General features: G+C 36.5%; 1 protein-coding gene and 1 long non-coding RNA gene across 3 annotated transcripts in view; one reads left to right on the plus strand and one right to left on the minus strand.

The window, feature by feature from the left end:
• The first annotated feature begins 6836 nt into the window (after positions 1-6836).
• LOC307001613 lies at positions 6837-19016 on the plus strand. The gene is made up of 3 exons (XR_013798275.1): positions 6837-6938; positions 18726-18795; positions 18906-19016. It is a non-coding gene; the product is annotated as an uncharacterized lncRNA (long non-coding RNA).
• tanc1b (tetratricopeptide repeat, ankyrin repeat and coiled-coil containing 1b) overlaps positions 11441-19041 on the minus strand; it is a 188569-nt gene continuing 180968 nt past the window's right edge. For both annotated transcript variants that reach the window (XM_079618344.1, XM_079618343.1), the window contains 4 exons: positions 18897-18988; positions 17462-17608; positions 14776-14876; positions 11441-13120 (listed from right to left, as the gene is read on the minus strand). In XM_079618344.1, the coding sequence (XP_079474470.1) occupies positions 12013-13120; positions 14776-14876; positions 17462-17608; positions 18897-18988 (1448 nt within the window). In that variant the 3' untranslated portion in view covers positions 11441-12012. The remainder of the gene's footprint in view (positions 13121-14775; positions 14877-17461; positions 17609-18896; positions 18989-19041) is intronic.

Consider the following 19041-nt stretch of genomic DNA (forward strand, 5'->3'; position numbering starts at 1 on the left):
CACAGATAAGTCTAGTCCATATGCATGATTGAGATGTTTTAACTGAAATCTTAAAATACATATTTTTGTATTGTAATACAACGTTTAGTCTCGAGATGTCACTAATGTTTTTTACTAAGACACGTTTATAAAAGATACTTTAATATCCTAATTGAACTAACGCCTAATCCTGGCTTAATCTAAACCCTGTCTGTGAAACCGGGCCTAGGTGAAAAAAATATAGATTTTTTATCAAAATAATTTTTATTGTTGAACTATTTTAATTTGTAGCATAAGAATACAAAAATAATACAAAGTTATCAATATGAAACATTAAAAATAATAAATTAATATAATCAAAATAAATTAATAAAACAATAATACAATATTTTTAAAAGCAAACAAATTTTGGTTTGGCAGGAGTTTTTTTAAATGTCAAAATAATATAGAAAATTTGTATATATTAGAAACATTTCAGAATATATTTATTTACAGTATTTATTGGAATTGCATGAATGCATTTTTGTAATCAACATTTATTCCGTTGTTTTTTTTGCATATTGGATCCATTTTTGTCACAATGCATTATGGGATTGCCTCTTGCATGAATGATAATGCTGTCTTAGTATTTATTATATTAAAAAGCACAGCCTTTTGAAACATCCTTTCCACCAGGACTGCGTGTGTGTGTGTGTGTGTGTGTGTGTTTCTACACAGGTTATAAGACGTCACTGCTGTACATGTGTTCATTTACTTCATCATTGACAGCTGCTCGTCTCAACACATCACACACTGAACAGCGTGAACACAGCTGAAGTTTATGAATTCAATATTTCTTCCCTTTTCCTCTGTATCGTGCAGTGAAGATCATGAACGATGTCAAATAGTACTATGTGAAAGGGACATAATATTTTATCATATTTCTAAACAATGCAATAATTGACAAATTATCACTCGATGTCCCATTTGGCTTGTCTTCACCCTGCAGTCTCATGCCTACTATTCAGTGTTACTTATATACTATTGTAGTATTTATTAATATTTTAAATTGATTTATTTGTTTATATTTAGTAATTTTTGTTATGTGCTAAAAATGTCTTTATTTCAGTTTTTGATTTAAACAAACTTTTTTGCCTATTTTTTTAAGTTTAAGTGTTTTACCTAATATTAAATTTTATTTCAGGTTTATTTAAATTAATACAAACAATTTTTAATAGTTTTAGTAAACAATAACGGCACTTTTTTTTTTTTTTTTTTTTTAAACAAAAAGCACAGGGGATACAAGTATCAAGCACAAAAAGTAAAAATAAAAATAAGGATAAGTCATAAAACTCAAAGTAAAGCAAGGCAGTAGATAAGGGATAGTTTATACATAAAAATAAAATAAAAAGATATATATATATATATAAAATAATAATTCACAAACCAATCATAGAAACTACACATCCAAAAAATGTATACAAGTACATGGGAAATACAAAAAAAAAAAATTGTAATCTTCAGAAAATCAGGAGATAATTTATAATGAAACCAGAATTTAATAACAGCACTGCTATTATTTAAATAATAATAATAAATAAAATGTCATTCCCCAGTTTGGCCAGCAGAGGGAGCTGTGGGCTCAGTTTCTGATCTCCGTCTGGAAAACAGCAGCGCATCATTTCAAAGACCAACATAACCATAACATGCTGGATTTGAACTATAGGGACATAGATCTGTCTGAGCTCAGATGCTGGTGACGAACAACATAATGATGGATTTATCTTTGCTCTTTATTTGCAGGTCTGTTGATAAAACAGTGACGGTATATGACGCGGTGAGTGATTGGCACTGGTTTGTTTTGAAAAATTAATAAGTGCATCTATTAATGACACCAGATATATCAGAAGAAATGTGAAAATCTGTAGTCTTGACCCCTGACCTGCACAGTTGGGGACATTAAATTTAATATTCAACAATAATATTCATACATGAACTGAACTGTGCTGGATGTTAAAACATCACGGTTTACTCCAGAGCGTATATATAAATAATAACTTTTTTACAACTAAAATGAAACATCACTGAGCTTACTTATGATGGACTGTGACGCTATTTTCCTCTGGAAACAAACTTTGTTGCATTATTTTCCTGTTATTTCTGTGAAGCTGCTTTGAAACACTCTGTGGCCTATTGTAAAAAGCGCGATATAAATAAAGATGATTGACAGTTCTTTCTTCATTAACCCTGGCTAAATGAACAATTATGCATATTCATTCACAAAGCCTTAATATAGTCGCAGAATTACCCAGTCAAAGTGTGGGAAAGAAACCGAAGTTCAATTAGAGAATTATGATCAATGGATGATAAAATATTCCCAAACCACGTGATTCTGAGATGCAAAGTAAAGGTTTTGCCAGAGGGCAATCATGATGTGTTTAAAACCTTCATGTGTTGGGGAGAGGGATGTGTTTGTGAACAGCGTGTGCGAACAGGTTTCATATGCAGCCTATAAAGTGTGCTTATCATAAATCTAGCCGTCTGTCTGACTGCCTGTCTCTCTGACTGCCTCTCTGCCTGTCTCTCTGACTGCCTCTCTGCCTGTCTCTCTTACTGTGTGTCTGCCTGTCTGTCTCTCTGTCTGTCTGACTGCATGTCTGTCTCTCTGACTGCCTGTCTGTCTGTCTCTCTTACTGTGTGTCTGTATATCTGCCTGTTTCTCTTACTGTCTGACTGTCTGTTTGTCTCTCTTACTGTCTGTCTGTATGTCTGTCTGTCTGACTGTCTGCCGCCATGTCTGTCTGACTGACTGCCTCTCTGACTGTCTGTCTCTCTGACTGACTGTCTGTCTCTCTGACTGCCTGTCTGTCTCTCTGACTGCCTGTCTGTCTGTCTCTCTGACTGCCTGTCTGTCTGTCTCTCTGACTGCCTGTCTGTCTGTCTCTCTGACTGTCTGTCTGTCTCTCTGCCTGTCTGTCTCTCTGACTGACTGTCTCTCTGACTGTCTGTCTGTCTCTCTGCCTGTCTGTCTCTCTGACTGACTGATTGTCTGTCTGTCTCTCTGCCTGTCTGTCTCTCTGACTGCCTGTCTGTCTGTATCTGCTTAATAACTGATCAACAAGAATACTCACGGCAGAGCTGTGCCATCTATCATCTGCGCTGAATGAGGTTTAATGCTCTAAAAACACTTTCTCTCTCTCTGTGTGTGTGTGTGTGTGTGTGTGTGTGTGTGTGTGTGTGTGTGTGTGTGTGTGTGTGTGTGTGTGTGAGAGAGAGAGAGAGAGACGCAGCATGACAGGTGAGTCTCATCTGCTGCTCAATCTCTCAGTGTGAATCCACAATCTGATTCTGAGTTTATATCTCGCAACTGCAGGGAAAACAAGGCAAAAATATAGTTTTTATTCTGTGGCAGAAACAACGTTCCATTCGATCCGGTTCTGTGCATTAAAGCTCCAGTCCGCAACGTTTTAGGGTGAAAAATTATCCAAAATAGATTTTTGAGAAAGTACATAACCAGCCAGTGTTTAAAACTCTCTGCTTGCCGTAGCTCGATTCAAAACGGTAAGCTTGTAATAATGTTTTTCATGCCAGTGATAGGCCTACTGGTGGATTTTTGCATCATTACGGCTATTGGCTATATTGCGTGTGAGCATGTTGGAGATTTATAGCCTTTTCTCACAGCACTTGATATAATTTAACTTATTAATTTGATGGCGGATCCAGAAAGGTTCAAACGACAACCATCAGTGACGACTGGAGACTCACCCGATGTAAAACGCAAAAGACTTCGGAGTGGCTACAGAAAAAGAGAGACCGCAACCGGCCCGTGATTTTGATGATTATGGCTTCTGAAAACCCCAATTTTAAAATTAGAATATTGTGAATTCATAAGCTGTAAGCCATAATCATCAAAATTATAACAAATAAAGGCTTGAAATATCTCAGTTTGCATGTAATGAGTCTATATAATATATTAGTTTCACCTTTTAAGTTGAATTACTGAAATAAATGAACTTTTGCACAATATTCAAATTGTTCGAGTTTCACCTCCTGTATACCTCTGTCTGTCTCTCTTCTGTAGATGTGTGAGTCTGTGAGTGTGTGAGTCTTCTCTCTGTGTGTTGATGTTTGCATCTGGCTCTGTGGAGAAGACAGTGAATATCTGGAGGATTGGAGATGGAAATGCTCAATGTAAGCACACACAGCTCGTCTGCTTTTGTTGTTTTGTAATGAACCTTATTGTAAAGTTTTACCCATTTTTTCTTGCATGTGTGTCTGCATGAGTGTGTAGTGATTGTGTCTGCGACCCGCGGGCATGTTGGGTGTCCGTGTCCTGCACGTCTAAATCTCTGCCAGTCTGACAGATGACACACACGTCCGGCCATTAGACGGTACCAGCCACACACACACACACACACACACACACACACACACACACACACACACACACACACACACACACACACACACACACACACACACACACACACACACACACACACACACACACACACACACACACACACACACACACACACACACACACACACACATTATGAAGAATCAAATTTTACAAGCAAAAGCAGCTCTGACAGAACACCTGCCGATTTGTTGTATAATGATGGTTTGTGACTTAAAACAATAGTTCACCTCCCAAAATATCTGATATTATTTACACATTAATCATGTCATTGCAAAAAAAAAAAGTATAATAATAATGTTATTTTGAAAGTAACAATCGTTCACATGAGCACAAATACTGCCCCCAAAAGTCCAGTTTTATTTTTATTTTTTAATAAAATCACTATAAAATTTCTAGTACGGCCTTGAACTGCAGTCATTTAATTGGGACTGTCTTTTTCAAGAGATAAGGGCTACCTGTAAAAAAATAAAATAGACACTTTCACTACATAAACATAATTGGTTTACTTGATATGCACCATAAAAAATATACAGCCATATTTGCCATTACATATTTTATGAAAACCTTTTAATGTATAAAAAAATGTCACGCAGACTTCTATGAACATTTTTGAATCGCTCTTCTAAATTCTAAAAAGAATGTTCTGGCTTTCCGTGTTTTCACTGTTATATGGTAGGGGGCGCTATTGCGCATCTTCTGAATGAGTGCATATATAAAATAACGTGATCATCAAAAATTTAACAGTATATAAATAATAAATCAAAACTGCCTAATGTTACTAGACCCGGGCCTATGGCAAGCTACAGGACTGAAGCTTTAGGGGTGTTGATGGACTCGACTCCATCTGTATTTTAATCATGGTTCTGAATGTAGTCTTTGACAAACACGTGATTTTTTTAGTTTGTTTTGTTTTTCGCTTTTTGCTCAAAATGTTGCTTTTTTATCAAACTTACCCACATTCAAGAGTTGATAAAAAAAAAAAAAGAATAAATGAGGCAAGATTTTTCTTTCTTTTTTTTTTTTTGACATATTGCATGTTCAAATATTCATACAACAAAATATTCTGGAGGTAATGAAACTTCTGTAAAAAAAAAAAAAAAAAAAAAAAAAAAAAATACTGGTGTATGAAAACTTTTTTCCAAAACGCTGGCGGGGAAAGAGTTAATATTGCACACTTCAATCACAAACATGAAATAAACTTCAGTTACAGCACAGCATTGAAGTTGGAAAGTTCAAGTCATAGGAGCTAGTAGAGCTACATCTCTGTCTGAACACTAAAACAAGAATCGCGAATTAGTGTAATGAGACAGTCTTTAAAGAAACGTAATGGCCAAATAAAAGTGTATCAACTCCAATGTGGTGATTTTATATAGCCAGAAAAATGATATTATCACGACGCAACCCTAGTGTAGTTTTCTCGCAGTGTGGTTACAGAATGTGTATGTAAAGATATCAGTCATTAAAATGACATTAATTTGTGCTGAATGTCTTTTCACATTTAGCGCCTCGTTCTCTCTTTATTTTCTGGCTGAACCGTTGAAAACGTCAATAAGAGCTTCTCACCATTAGCATTCACTAATAAAACAAATCAACGTATTAAAGATAAAACGGATGAGATGACAAAAATCAGGATATTGAAATCCTCGTGAGTCTGCGACCCGAGGTAGTTTGATCAATACCAGATTCATGAGCGAATCATTCTTCTGAGTCGGATCTTTTCAATGAACCGGTTCACAAAACTGTTCTTCTCGAGTCAATCTATCAAACGTGAACGACTCTTTTGAACATGTCTGATTCATAATGAGTCGATCAGCTGACAGTAAGAGCATTTGAAGTGAACACTGACAGGTTTTGCCTATAATGGAAACGTTTTTGACTTAATTGTATGACGCACATCGACTCTTTTTTTTTTAAACAGCATTTTATTAAAATGTGGCCAAAAAAAAATTCATCTTGAATCATGTTTTGAAATAACCGATTTACAGAAATGAGTCGAACTTCTCAGTTAGGTGCCTTTTGCCACCTCTTTGATCCCGTCTTTACTGGAGACACATAAACAGACTATATTTGTTTAGGTAAGTCAGAGTCTTTTGCGTGTGTAATAATCATAAGACAATTTTGTTTGTAATTCGATTATTTGTGCAGTCCTTGATTAATATTAACTGCATTCACATTATACATGTTTAACACATTATGTAAATTTAAAAATGGGTGAATGTAGTAGCATCATGTAAACAAACAAGATAAGCAAGCCACATGTTTTTTTATCTGTACAAGCACGTTCATATGAATAATTCATCAGGATGAGAAAGGCTTTTTTGGGCTTTGGAAAGGAAGGGACACATTGTTTGCAACATGATGAGAGATGTTCAGCATTGAGGATGATAATAAAGCACTTCCTGTTTGTGTGTGTTGGACAGGAAACTCCAGAATGCTGGTCAGTGATTGGTCAGAGGAGAAGTGTGTGTGTGTGTGGCTCGTGAAGAAGGATTTGAAGCTCTGCTGGACACATTTAGGGTCCACAACATTGACGGGGCCGAAGTAATCTCCTTAAACGGTTAGTTCACCCAAAAATGAAAGTCAGTAAAGACTTGTTTAAAAATGTATAAAATAGTCCAAGTGACTACAGCGGCTCAACCTTAAGTTTATCAAGCGATGAGAATACTTTTTGGGCGCAAAAAAATAATAAGGACTTTATTCAACTCTTGATGTTCTTCTGTGTGTGCCTCTGAGTGAGTTCACGTAGTGTAACAGCGCAGCGCTTCTGGGTTGTACGTCAGAACGGAGGCTCACGATTGGCCAGCATCACACACATGACTAGCGTCGGCCAATAGTGAGCCTCCATTCTGACGTACAACATAAAGCGCTGCGCTGTTACACTACGTGAACTCACTCCAGGGGCGCAACTACCCAGTGTCAGAGGGGTATGCAGCAACAAATTAGGCGCCCCCCACCCCCCAAACAAACAAACAAACAAAAAAGGAAAAAAAGTGTCCAATGTAATGAGTGAGGAACGAGTGAGAGTTAACATATAAAATAAGTACAAAATTGCTATTTATTAATAAAATTGAACTCTGTCCCTCTAGGGGGGTTAGGGGGCATGCCCCCCATCCCCCGTAAGAAAATTTTGTGCTTTTTAATGTTAAATTCATCAATCTGGTGCACTTTGAGAGTTCAAAATTAAAAGCTCCAACCCATATTCAGTGTGCAAATTAAACAAAGAAAAATGCAAACCTCTTTTAGTAACAGTGTCTGTCTAGATTACACTACTACATAATAATAGTTATAATATTAATCCCATGATAGTAATAGCCATATATTGTAAAAGAAATGCACTGAAAAATAAAGGTAACTTTCATAATTAGTTGTGTACTAATTTCTATACTTTACATTAAAGATGTGATTGGGTCAGCCCAGTGTCAATCAAGAAAAGAACCATGGGCCGCTGATCTACGTGTTTCATGAAAAATGTCAGAAAAAAAAAACTAACACTGACTTTTTTTTTTTGACCAATGGATTACACCAGCACTAACCCAGCAATCAGCATCGCCAATTAATACAAATAAATAAAAAAACGAACGGGCCTCCGATGTACGAGTTTTATGGGCTGTTAAGACAAAAAAAAAATATTAGATGTATCGGCCCAAAAAGCACCGGGAATCTCCCGGTAGCCCCGATGGCCATAGGCTATGCGTGGACGTCACACTTTAAATCCTACCTGTTGCCTTTCACCATCCACTTATTTAGCTGCTGGCGCATCAATTGACATGCCATCTCCCTTTTCAGTCTTTCTTTTTCTATTTTTAGCCCCAACAGCTTTTTTTACTTTATCCATCTTTATCTACGACAACTCTACTCGTACCTGCTCGCTCAGCGCTCACAGCGCCCCCGCCCGCTCGCGATATCCCCCTCTTCTAATTCAAAAAATAATCTTATGAGGGCGCCTACTCTAGCCAGTTAGTCCTCTAGTCTAGAGGCTTATATAACATTGAGGAAATGCAGAAATTATTTAGAAACGCACAACAGGAGCTCATATAGAAGATTTTTTAACCATCACTTTGGCGCCCCCGCTGGCGCTGCGCCCCTATGCGCCGCATATAGCGCATACCCACTTTTTGCGCCACTGACTCACTCAGAGGCCCTATAAGTATAATATAATATTTAATATACGCTATTTTGAATTTCTTATTAAAACTTAGAAAATTTGAAAGCTGAGGCTTTGTTTCATATCAAAAGCAGGGTTGCAAATGTGGCTTTAGATTTACTTGGGCAGTGAGAGTGTGAGACAGAGCCTGAAAGTGTGTCACGCCAAATGCTCGAGAGTTGGCAACCCTGATATTGGTTCATAAAAATGAGAACAGCAGTGGCCAAGTTCATCCAACCCGAACACATCCAAGTGTGGAGACACCATTTGTTGTAGGTTTCAGATTGAAAGGGGTTATTAGGCATAAAGGTAAGGTTTTGAGTGGGTTTCAGGGCATAAAAAGAAATAGTAGGCAATCAGTTGTGTGACTGACTAATAAAATCTTAAAGGAGAACTCCGGTCAATTTTAACATTGAGCTCAATTTTTAGTAAATTTGGAGTGCTGTCAATACAGAGAACAACGACAAAAATCGGTGTTGCCTACACCGTGTTATCCTCTTTTTAAAATTTGCACCCTATTGACTTCAATGGGGCAAGTTTTAAACCTGCTTTTATCCTCTTATCATCCTTGATGTGTCATTACAAGTGCCCAGCCATGTGAGTGATTCCTTCAGAGTGAACACGGTGAATCTGACTGCAGGAGATGTGAAAGATATTAATAAAAATGATGTTATATCAGCCAGCGCACATACCTGTATTTACTTCCTGTTTTCGGTCGAAGTCCACAGTAGTCGACTGTCGAGTTCACGCGCGTGATCAGGTAACTAAGATGATTTTTTTTAAACAAATATCCATCAGAGTCGATATTCTCAAAACACCACACAGCACCGTCTGCGGCTGACAGTCTGAGTCTCCACTGTTGCTTAGTTACCTATGATCACCTATGAGTTTGTGGAAAATTGTGATGAAAAACCTTTTTTTTTTTTTTTTTTACAGTTCAATGGTAAAGTTAAACTGCACAAATAAATTAATTTAAAATACAAAATGCAGTAACGGATTTCAACTCATGAAGCACCAAAAAAATTTGCATTCAACATACTATTTGTAACCTTGTAATTAATTGCAGGCCTATACATTTTTCTTTAATTATTTCATATTGACTTTAGCATGCACTCGTTTCATATTCATAAAGCATATTACTGTTTTATATTTATTTGAAAGTAGCTGCACAAATTTTTTAGTTTTTTAGTTATATTTTAGTTTTTATGGCTATAATATTGAGATGATAAAATATAATATTAAACATTAGTGATTGTAATAAGCATGTGTCCAAACCGTTGCCTGCTAGTGTACGCATGTCTGATTTGGACATGTATATTTGTTTTCATTTGTGTATGTTTACAACACTTCACAGGGATTAATAATAATCAAGAAATACTTTTTCCAGTGGGATTTTTATTTCCCGTAGATGGATCATGGCAGAAATAATTCATTTTTAATACAGAATGCAGTAACAGATCGCAACGCATGAGGCACCAATTGCAGAAAAAAATAATATATATATATATATATATACACATTTCAAATAACATCTGCCCATCTCAAACGTATCACTTTTATAGTTTGAATTATATCTTTCTCCAATTCTTTCACATGCATTCAAACTCAGATGGCCTCCATAGTTTCATATTCATAAAACATTTCCGTTTCATATTTATCTTAAAAGTAGCTGTGCAAAAATAACTATATAAAATATATTGCTTTGACAGTTACCAAGCCAGAGGCGCCGCAAATAAATTAACCTAGACAGGAATAACAAGCAGGAAAGAACTTTTCAACATTGTAGGGTAAATCCAAATGTAATATACAAACATACAAACAAACAGACCAGATACAAGTTTAATAACCGCAAACATCATGTCAACCAAAAATGCATGAAAAACTCAAAATACACTTGTTTGTAGATAATAATGGTCTTCACATAAAGGTGTAAAACACACGTGTAATATTTACAGAGTGGAGGTTGTGATCGACGTCTCCACTGATTCAGTGCAGTCAGTGACTTCACGATTATGGCTCATTATGGTCCCTTTTGAAGGGCATAAAAACAGCCATCCTGATGCTCGACTCGCTCATGTCCACAGGGCTGAAAGAAAACACACTTACATCGACTGATAACTGCACCCGCTCAGCCAATGAACAAGTCTGAACTGCACAAAGGTTTTCATATACGGTTTGTGACTGTTCTTTTAAGAATTTATATATAACACTATTATTGTTATTTTTATTTATATCTTTCCACTTCCTACATATGAATTACTTCAAATGGATGAATTGAAACATTCTTTTACAATATGGAAAATAGCAATAATGAAGAATAAGTGTGTGGGTCCAAACTTTTTGACTGTATAATGTAAATCTATGCTTAGACAAACACTACCATTCAACAGTTTGGGGTCGGTAAGATTTTAAAAATGTTTTTGAAAGAAGTGTCTTCTACTCATATGCATTTATATGATCAAAAATACAGTAAAAAAAAAAAAAAACTGTAATATTGCAAAATATTATTACAATTTCAAATAACTGAATTTTCAGCACTTATCCAGTCTTCAGTGTCACATGATCCTTCAGAAATCATTGTAATAGAAGCATTTCTGAATATTATCAATGTTGAGAACAGTTGTGCTGCTTCATATTTTTGTTGATACATTTCTGAGTTCAAAAGAACAGCATTTATATAAAAAAAGAAAAATCTTCTGTAACATTATAAATGTCTTCACTGTCACTTTTGATCAATTTAAAGGAACACTTCGCCGTTTTTTGAAATGGGGATTATTCACCGTCTTTCCTACATTTAGATAGGTGGGCAAATGCATTTTGTCTCAGTGCATTGTTTTAGTTTGGCTTAGCATAATGAATGGAATCGTTTGTTGCCAGCTAGCATGTCCTGAGTAAAAGTGATAAACCCTAAGTAATTATTTTTTTTAAAAGTAATTGTAAGCAAAGGGTGCAGAGATAACACGCAACACCTGAAATCCCACAACTTCCGTCAACATACCAGCGTGAATATTAGCTGGCCCCAGTAGCAGTGCTTCGCCTGTGCTTTGTCCCAATATAGTTCCAAGTCAATATCTGCCTAGGAAATCGCCTAGTCTTAATCTGCATTGCTATTTGTACTCGCTATGAATATGCAGGCCACAAGAAGTCTTTTTTTTTTTTTTTTTTTTTTTTAAATCACTTTAACTCAGGACATGCTAGCTGGCAACAAAGGATTCCATTCATTATGCTAAGCTAAGCTAGTGGCGACCCTGCCAAACTAAAACAATGCATGCACTGAGACAAAAATGCATTTGACCACCTATCTAAATGTAGGAAAGACGGTGAATAAGCAATAAAATAAAAAAAACGGTGGATTGTTCCTTTAATGCCTTTATTTCTTACTGACTCCAAACTTTTGAACAGTAGCGCATACATACACACACACACACACACACACAGGGGCTGGAATCATCCCAGCATCTGAAGTGTGTTTTTGCACGTGAACGTCCTAAACATTAGACTCTATGAAGGATCTCTTTGGTTTGATTGACGCTACATGAATGGTGTTTTCTCGAGCTGAAGCGGGCTGCTTCTGCACACTGTCTGTGAATGAGTGTGCCATGGCCAGAACCGGTTTGGGCTCTTTACGGCAGAACTCTTTCGCATGCAGACTCCCGTTGTGCAGGCCGATCGCAGGACCCTTGAGCTGCTCGTAATACGACCCGGACGGTTTGGCGAACGCAATCTCACCAGACGCCACGAGACCTTCAGTGGAGTGACTCTGCCAGCCTCGAGACACCGGCACCGGCACCGGCGGCTGGAATCGGGCCGTTTTGTCCATGATCCCCATGAAGGGTCGAGGTTTATACTCCACAGAGCCCGTCTGGCTGATTTTAGGTTTGTCCTTGACGCGTACATCCGGGCCTTTATCTGATAAACTGCTGCTGGACGCCAGGCTGCTGGTGGAGCTGGAAACCCTCATGCTGGGGTCTTTTCTGAGCTCTTGAGCTCCACAGGTCACGGACAGGACCGTCCCGTCCAGGGATGAGTGCACTTGGACATGATGAAGGTCCTCGATTTCTTGGCGTCCCGCATCAGTGTTAGAGTTTGGTAACGGGCTGATGTCGATGCCCGGTCCGGCCTTTAACGCGCTGGAAATATGCCGGCTGGGGATCGGGCTCGAGGGCGCGTATTGCGACTGGCTTTTAGTGTTTGTTGGTCGAGAGGAACTCACCTGTGTGGATCCGAGGTGCGTGTTGGTTTTGACTATCTGAGCCTGTTTGCTGGGCTGTAAAACGAGGCTGTTTTGAGCCACAGATTCTCTGTGTGGATGTCGAAGGCTTTGTTTGTGAGGCGGGGAAACCGAGCGGCCGTTAGAAGTTCTGTTTAGCGAGTAGATATTTTGTGACCAGGCCTCGGAGTCGTCGTCCTCTTCCTCCTCGACGCGCTCCTCCTCCTGGTCCTCCTGTGGGACGCTCAGCTCCTGAGGTTTACTCTGACTGCGCTGCATCTGTTTACACTCGTCCTCCACACGAGCCAGCAGACGGCAGATCTCACGGTTGTTCGGGCAGAGCTTGGACGCCTCGTGCAGGTCTGATAACGCCGCGCTGAACTGTCTGTGAGTTCAGAAACACATGAGAACTGAGAAGGGTCAAGCAGACAATTCTGTCTTTGTAAGAGAGACAGGAAAATGAACTAATCATTCATAATCTTTTTCAAAAGAATAATAACACAATACTCAAAAATTGGGTACAAAGTCAATTATTGTTTTTGGCATGGAATGAATTATATTATATTATATACGTAGTATTAAAAATAGTAATAATAATATTAACTCTTTCCCCGTCTTTGATGCAAATTTCCGTCTTTCCGTGTTTTCACTGTTATACGGTACCTGATCATCATATTGCATGTTCAGATTTTCATACAACAAAATATTCTGAGGGCCATGAAACTTTTGTGAAAATGATCCAAAAAAACAAAACAAAAAAAAGTTATTTTAATTTCGTAATATTTCACAACATGACTATTTTTACTTTTTATCAAATAAATGCAGCCATGATAAGAGACTTCTTTCAAAAACATAAAAAAAATATTCCAAAATGTATTATTGTAATATAGTTAATACATGCTGGAAGTGACTGTCCCCACCAGGATTTTTTTTTAACAAAAATCATTCTTTATAATTATAATCTTCACTTCATTCACCATTTTGGATGGGTTTTGTATTAATTATATTACATAATAAAGTCGAACGTTTGGAATATTTTTTTGAATGTTTTTGAAAGAAGTCTCTTATGCTCATCATAGCTACATTTATTTGATAAAAAATACAGTAAAAATAGTCATGTTGTGAAATATTACAAATTAAAATAACTTTTTTATTTGAATATTTGAATAATTTTAATCCTGTCTTCAGTGTCACGTGATCATTCAGAAATCATTATAATATGATGCTCAACAAACATTTATGATTATTATCAATGTTGAACACAGTCGTACTGCTTCATATTTCTGTGGAAACCGTGATACTCACTCTCCCCCAGGATTATATGATGAATAGAAAGGTCAAAAGAACAGTGTTTATTTGAAATAGACTCTTTTGTAACATTAGAAATGTCTTTACTGTCAAGTTTGACCATTTTAATGCATCCTTGCTGGATAAAAGTATTAATTTCTTTCTTTCTTTTTTGACCCCACACTTTTGAATGGTAGTGTATCACGGTTTACACAAAAACATGAACAGAGAACACTAATATGAGCTGCAAATGTGACTACAAGTGTGGACTACAAAACCAGTCACATGGGTAAATTTTTTGAAATTGAGATATATACATCAATGGAAAGCTTATTATTCAGCTTTCCATTGATGTGTGGTTTGTTATGATAGGACAATATTTGTCTGAGATACAACTATTTGAAAATCTGGAATCTGAGGGTGCAAAAAAAAACTGAAACATTGAGAAAATCTCCTTTAAAGTTGTGCATTTATGGTCACGATTGTGCTGCATTCACTCACAAAAATACATGTTTTATATATTTACGGTAGGAAATGTACTAAATATCTTCATGGAACATGATCTTAATATCCTAATGATTTTTGGCATAAAATAAAAATGGATAATTTTGACCCATACAATGTATAGTTGGCTATTGCCACAGATATACCCGTGCGACTCGTGACTGGTTTTGTGATCCAGGGTCACATATTTCATGCAGTTATGACAGTAGGTTTGAAACCGATCAAATCTAGTAAAGACGGTCTTCTGACCTGCTGCTGCGTTTGGCTCTGGCTCTAGCGTAGTACGCCTCGTAGGATTTGGGTTTGAGCTCCAAGGCCTTTGTTGCAAACTCCTCAGCCAAGCCAAAGTCCTGTCAGAGAGAGAGAGAGAATCAGCCAGAGTTGCTGAATTTAGATTCACACCACAGGACTGCTGAATAGCTGTAAATCGGTCTAAATAATAGGTGATTTAATTAATGAACTCTTCAGTTGTTGTTCATTGTGTCATCAATCAAAGGTGCGGGCTGGAAATTGGCTCTGTATTGCGTCGGGACACCTTTTGGAGCTGGGCTATTACTTCTGAATAGACCTGCGAATCAATTCAAGCCCTCAGAGAGTCATTTGCATCTTTCTCGTCTTGCTGTGTCTGACATTTTGAGCGGTGAAAAAACACAATCTGATTGATCCAGATCAGGAGAACTAGGTCTCTACACCTCGGCACACAATCTTGCCATGAAGCATAATAAGAATAATTGATGATTAATAATTATTAGGACTGTGAATTTCTATCATTTTAATTAGGGATCATCCATATCGCAAAACCTATGTGGGGAAAAATCCAAATAATAAATGCTATTTTATTTTATAAATAAATTTACTGTGATTTTTGGAATTTTCCTTTTTTAATATATATATTTTTTATTAAATTTTCTGCATTGTGATTGTTAAAGAGGCTGTATGTAGAATTCAGAAACCCTTGTTATTAGTGACACCGGTGGCCGTTAAGTGAACTGCAGCAGCAGATTATTGATCGCACTTGTGCACAGCGTAACGTACAAGAGACTGAACATGATTCAATGCCCTGATATACACAACTACTTTGCTTAGAAGTAAAACGAAGTTGTAACCTTTGCAGCGATATACTGTTAACGAACATCTAGACGCCGCCCATGTGACGTTTAGATGAATATGTAAATATGTGCTGCGCTTTCCTCTCAATAACAAAATAAACACAACAAAAAGCAGTTGAGAAAGCATCTGATCATAGAGATGTGGATGTGTGCACTTCACCAGCATGCAGTTTTAAGTCTCATATTAATCAAGTGACTAAAACTTGTTTTTATCATTGAGAAATATAGCAAAGATTCATCCTTTTTTTATCCTTGGATGATGCTAAGAAACTCATTCATGTTTTTATCTTCTCTCATCTTGATTATTGCAATGCTATATTCAGACACTGGCTTACCTAAGGGTGCAATAGCGAAGTTACAATTGATACAAAATGCAGCCAGAGAACTAATGAAATTAAAAAGGAGAGAACATATTACACCGGTTTTAATGGAATTACATTGGTTAGCAGTTCATCAAAGGATCGATTTTAAGGTTCTTTTATTTGTTTATAAAACTCAGCACAATCTGGCACCTTTATACATTTCAGACTGTCTGTCAAGATATGTTCCAAATTGTAGATTAAGATCCTCTAATGCTAATCTTCTGGCACATTATACAGTCATAAACGATCAGGTGGTGCTTCTTTTAGCCACTATGCTCTAAAAATGTTGAATTCTTTACCAAATGAAGTGAAAGAGGCTACTAGTATTCATATTTTTAAAAGGCAGGTTAAGACATATCTTTTTAAAGCTGCTTATCAGTACAACAATATTATGTGAAGTTGTGTACAAGTCTGTTATTTTATCTGTTATTTATTTTAAATTACTTTATATTGACATTGTGTGAATTTGTTTATATGCTTGTAAAGCACTTTGCGTTGCATTCCATGTATGAAAAGTGCAAATAAATGTTTATTATTATCATCATGTCAACAGATGAGGTCATTAAAATTACATCGTTATTATAGTTTGATTATTAAGTATATTTGAGGCTATATATACTGTATATATATCTGGCTATGTGAGACTACAGTTTGAATCAATCCCTTTTCATTGCATGACACATTGACATTACAGTACAGAATGACTTCGGCATTATCCTGAACATTGTATAAGCATTAGTTTTTTTTTTTTAAACGTCAGCGTCACTTCCTTTGGATTTTCCCGGTGAAACCGTCCCGAGTCCTTCACATACAAATTAGTCTAGAAGCTTTCATTGAGAACATAGGATGTCGGGAATGTCTTGTTTTTTACGTTTCGTTACAAGATGTTCACACATAGTCCCAAAAAAAACCTTAACTTTTTCTTACACTCTTTTTTTGTTAACTTAAATAAATCTGAAATAAACGTATTTTAAATAAAACAATATAAACAAAAAAAATGGACTAATATTAGAAATATAAATATAATATAAAATATAACTAACTAAGATAAAATAAGTTCTAGAAATACAATAAATTACTAAATCTAAAAGTGAAATAAAAATAAAGCGAAATATAAATAGAAAGAAACTAGACAAAAAAAAAAAAGACTAAACCTTCACTAACTTTTTTTTACATTAGCCATTTTTAATTTTAATTCAAAATATAAATATTACTGACACTGCTAGTCTGTTGTATTTTAAAACTTCATTGTGTGGGTTGTAAAATATGTTTGATAATTGATGTATGGAAACCTTGATGTCAGAATTTATATCAGAATTCAAAATCTGGATGTCATCTATGTCTATCTCCTGATGAATTTAAAGTTAAAATAATCAGCCGACTGTTCAAGCGAGGCATAAATAAAGGCGTGCCGGTGTCCGGTGAGGCATGTGTAATGATCTCTGATGGATGCTGGTGTCTTACATTGGTTTTCCGGCGACAGCGGGAGAGATTGAGGTACAAAGACACGCGCAGTTCCTTAAAGGCCTTCAGTTCGTCACCGAATCCCTCTCTGGGAAACTTCCTCAGCGCGTACTGATACCGCTGAGCCGCTTCCTTCATCTTCCCTCTCTGAGGAGAGAGAGAAAAGAGTCATCAATCACTCCTTCCAGCTGTGCAGATCATCCTGACACAAACGTCAATCTGGTAAATGTCACACACACATCATCTGCTCATATATGCTCTGATAACAATCACTCAATGTGTCATAATTTCCAGTCCCATATCTCCTGGATTAAAGCTCACCGCTCTGACAAGGCATGTGGAGAAAATCATTCCCATTTTTATTTTAATAAGCATTCAGACACTAATATCACATATCAAAACTCATGTCTGGAATACTTAATTATGATTGGTCAATTGGTCACCTATATATATATATATATCAAAGGTCGCATTAACTGTAAATTTTCCGTTTTCCAATCCCATTGACGGATTTTTTTTTAGTATGTAGTTATGAAAAAATGTGAAGGCCGTCCGTCATTTTGACAGATTAATAAAGGGGAAGGGATGAGCGCGTTCACTCACGATCCGAGACAACTGTTCAAGATAAAAATGACGCTCAGTCTGTTAAATTTTCTTTTCATAATATAAATAAATGCATAGCCTATGCTTGTCTTGAAAGTTTGTGAATAAAAATGAAAATGTGAATGAAAACAGAAGCTGTTTAATGTCTTATTATCATTAAAATATGAAAATTAAAATGACGGGCAATAAGATTATGACAGACTTTTTCAGTAGCAGTATTGGTGATAATGACCTTCATTTATAAAAAAAGATGCTATTAAACAAATATTCTATTTAAAAATCAGTATGTTGTTTCTACATCAATTTGGAGCATTTAATGTAATTAATCACACCCAACATAATTGTTTCTAAAATCTAATACACTCGTAAACAGAGAGGATGTTTAATTTACAAACCATGTTCCCTCCAAGTTTAAATGAAGATTATGATCTGTCTTGTTTCATATAAGTTAGTTTTTCCCCCTCCCGCTTCTTTTATATGGGCACAATGTTTATGAACGGCATTTATTGCCTGATGTGTTATTGTTCCCATTATTTATTTGCTGTCACAGATGGAATTAAACTGGAGTCTATTAAACTTGGGTTCATGTTTACTTTATCTTTTTTTTTTCCTGATGTGTAATTGTTCCAACATTGTTTGTAATCATTATCCACTGTTTCAGATGGACGTAAACTGGAGTCTGAGGACTAATTCTTTGATTGTTTAATCACCTGAAGACCTGCAGTTGAAACGTTTGTCAACTTTATCTTCTATCCATAATAAAAGATTTTTAGAGCGCAGACCTTTTTGGCATTTTAAATCTATTGACAGCTAAACTTGAACCTGTCCTTACCTTATACAGCAGGTTTCCTTCCTCCATGAGCTTCTGCAGGAGGATGATGAGGATGTCGGGTTTGGAGGTCGCCATCGCCCAGGCTGCGTTACCTTGGATACACAGAGAGAGAGAGAGAGAGAGAGAGAGAGAGAGAGAGAGAGAG

Source organism: Phoxinus phoxinus (genome assembly GCF_949152265.1).
Source record: "Phoxinus phoxinus genome assembly, chromosome: 7".
In the NCBI taxonomy this organism is placed as follows: domain Eukaryota; kingdom Metazoa; phylum Chordata; class Actinopteri; order Cypriniformes; family Leuciscidae; genus Phoxinus; species Phoxinus phoxinus.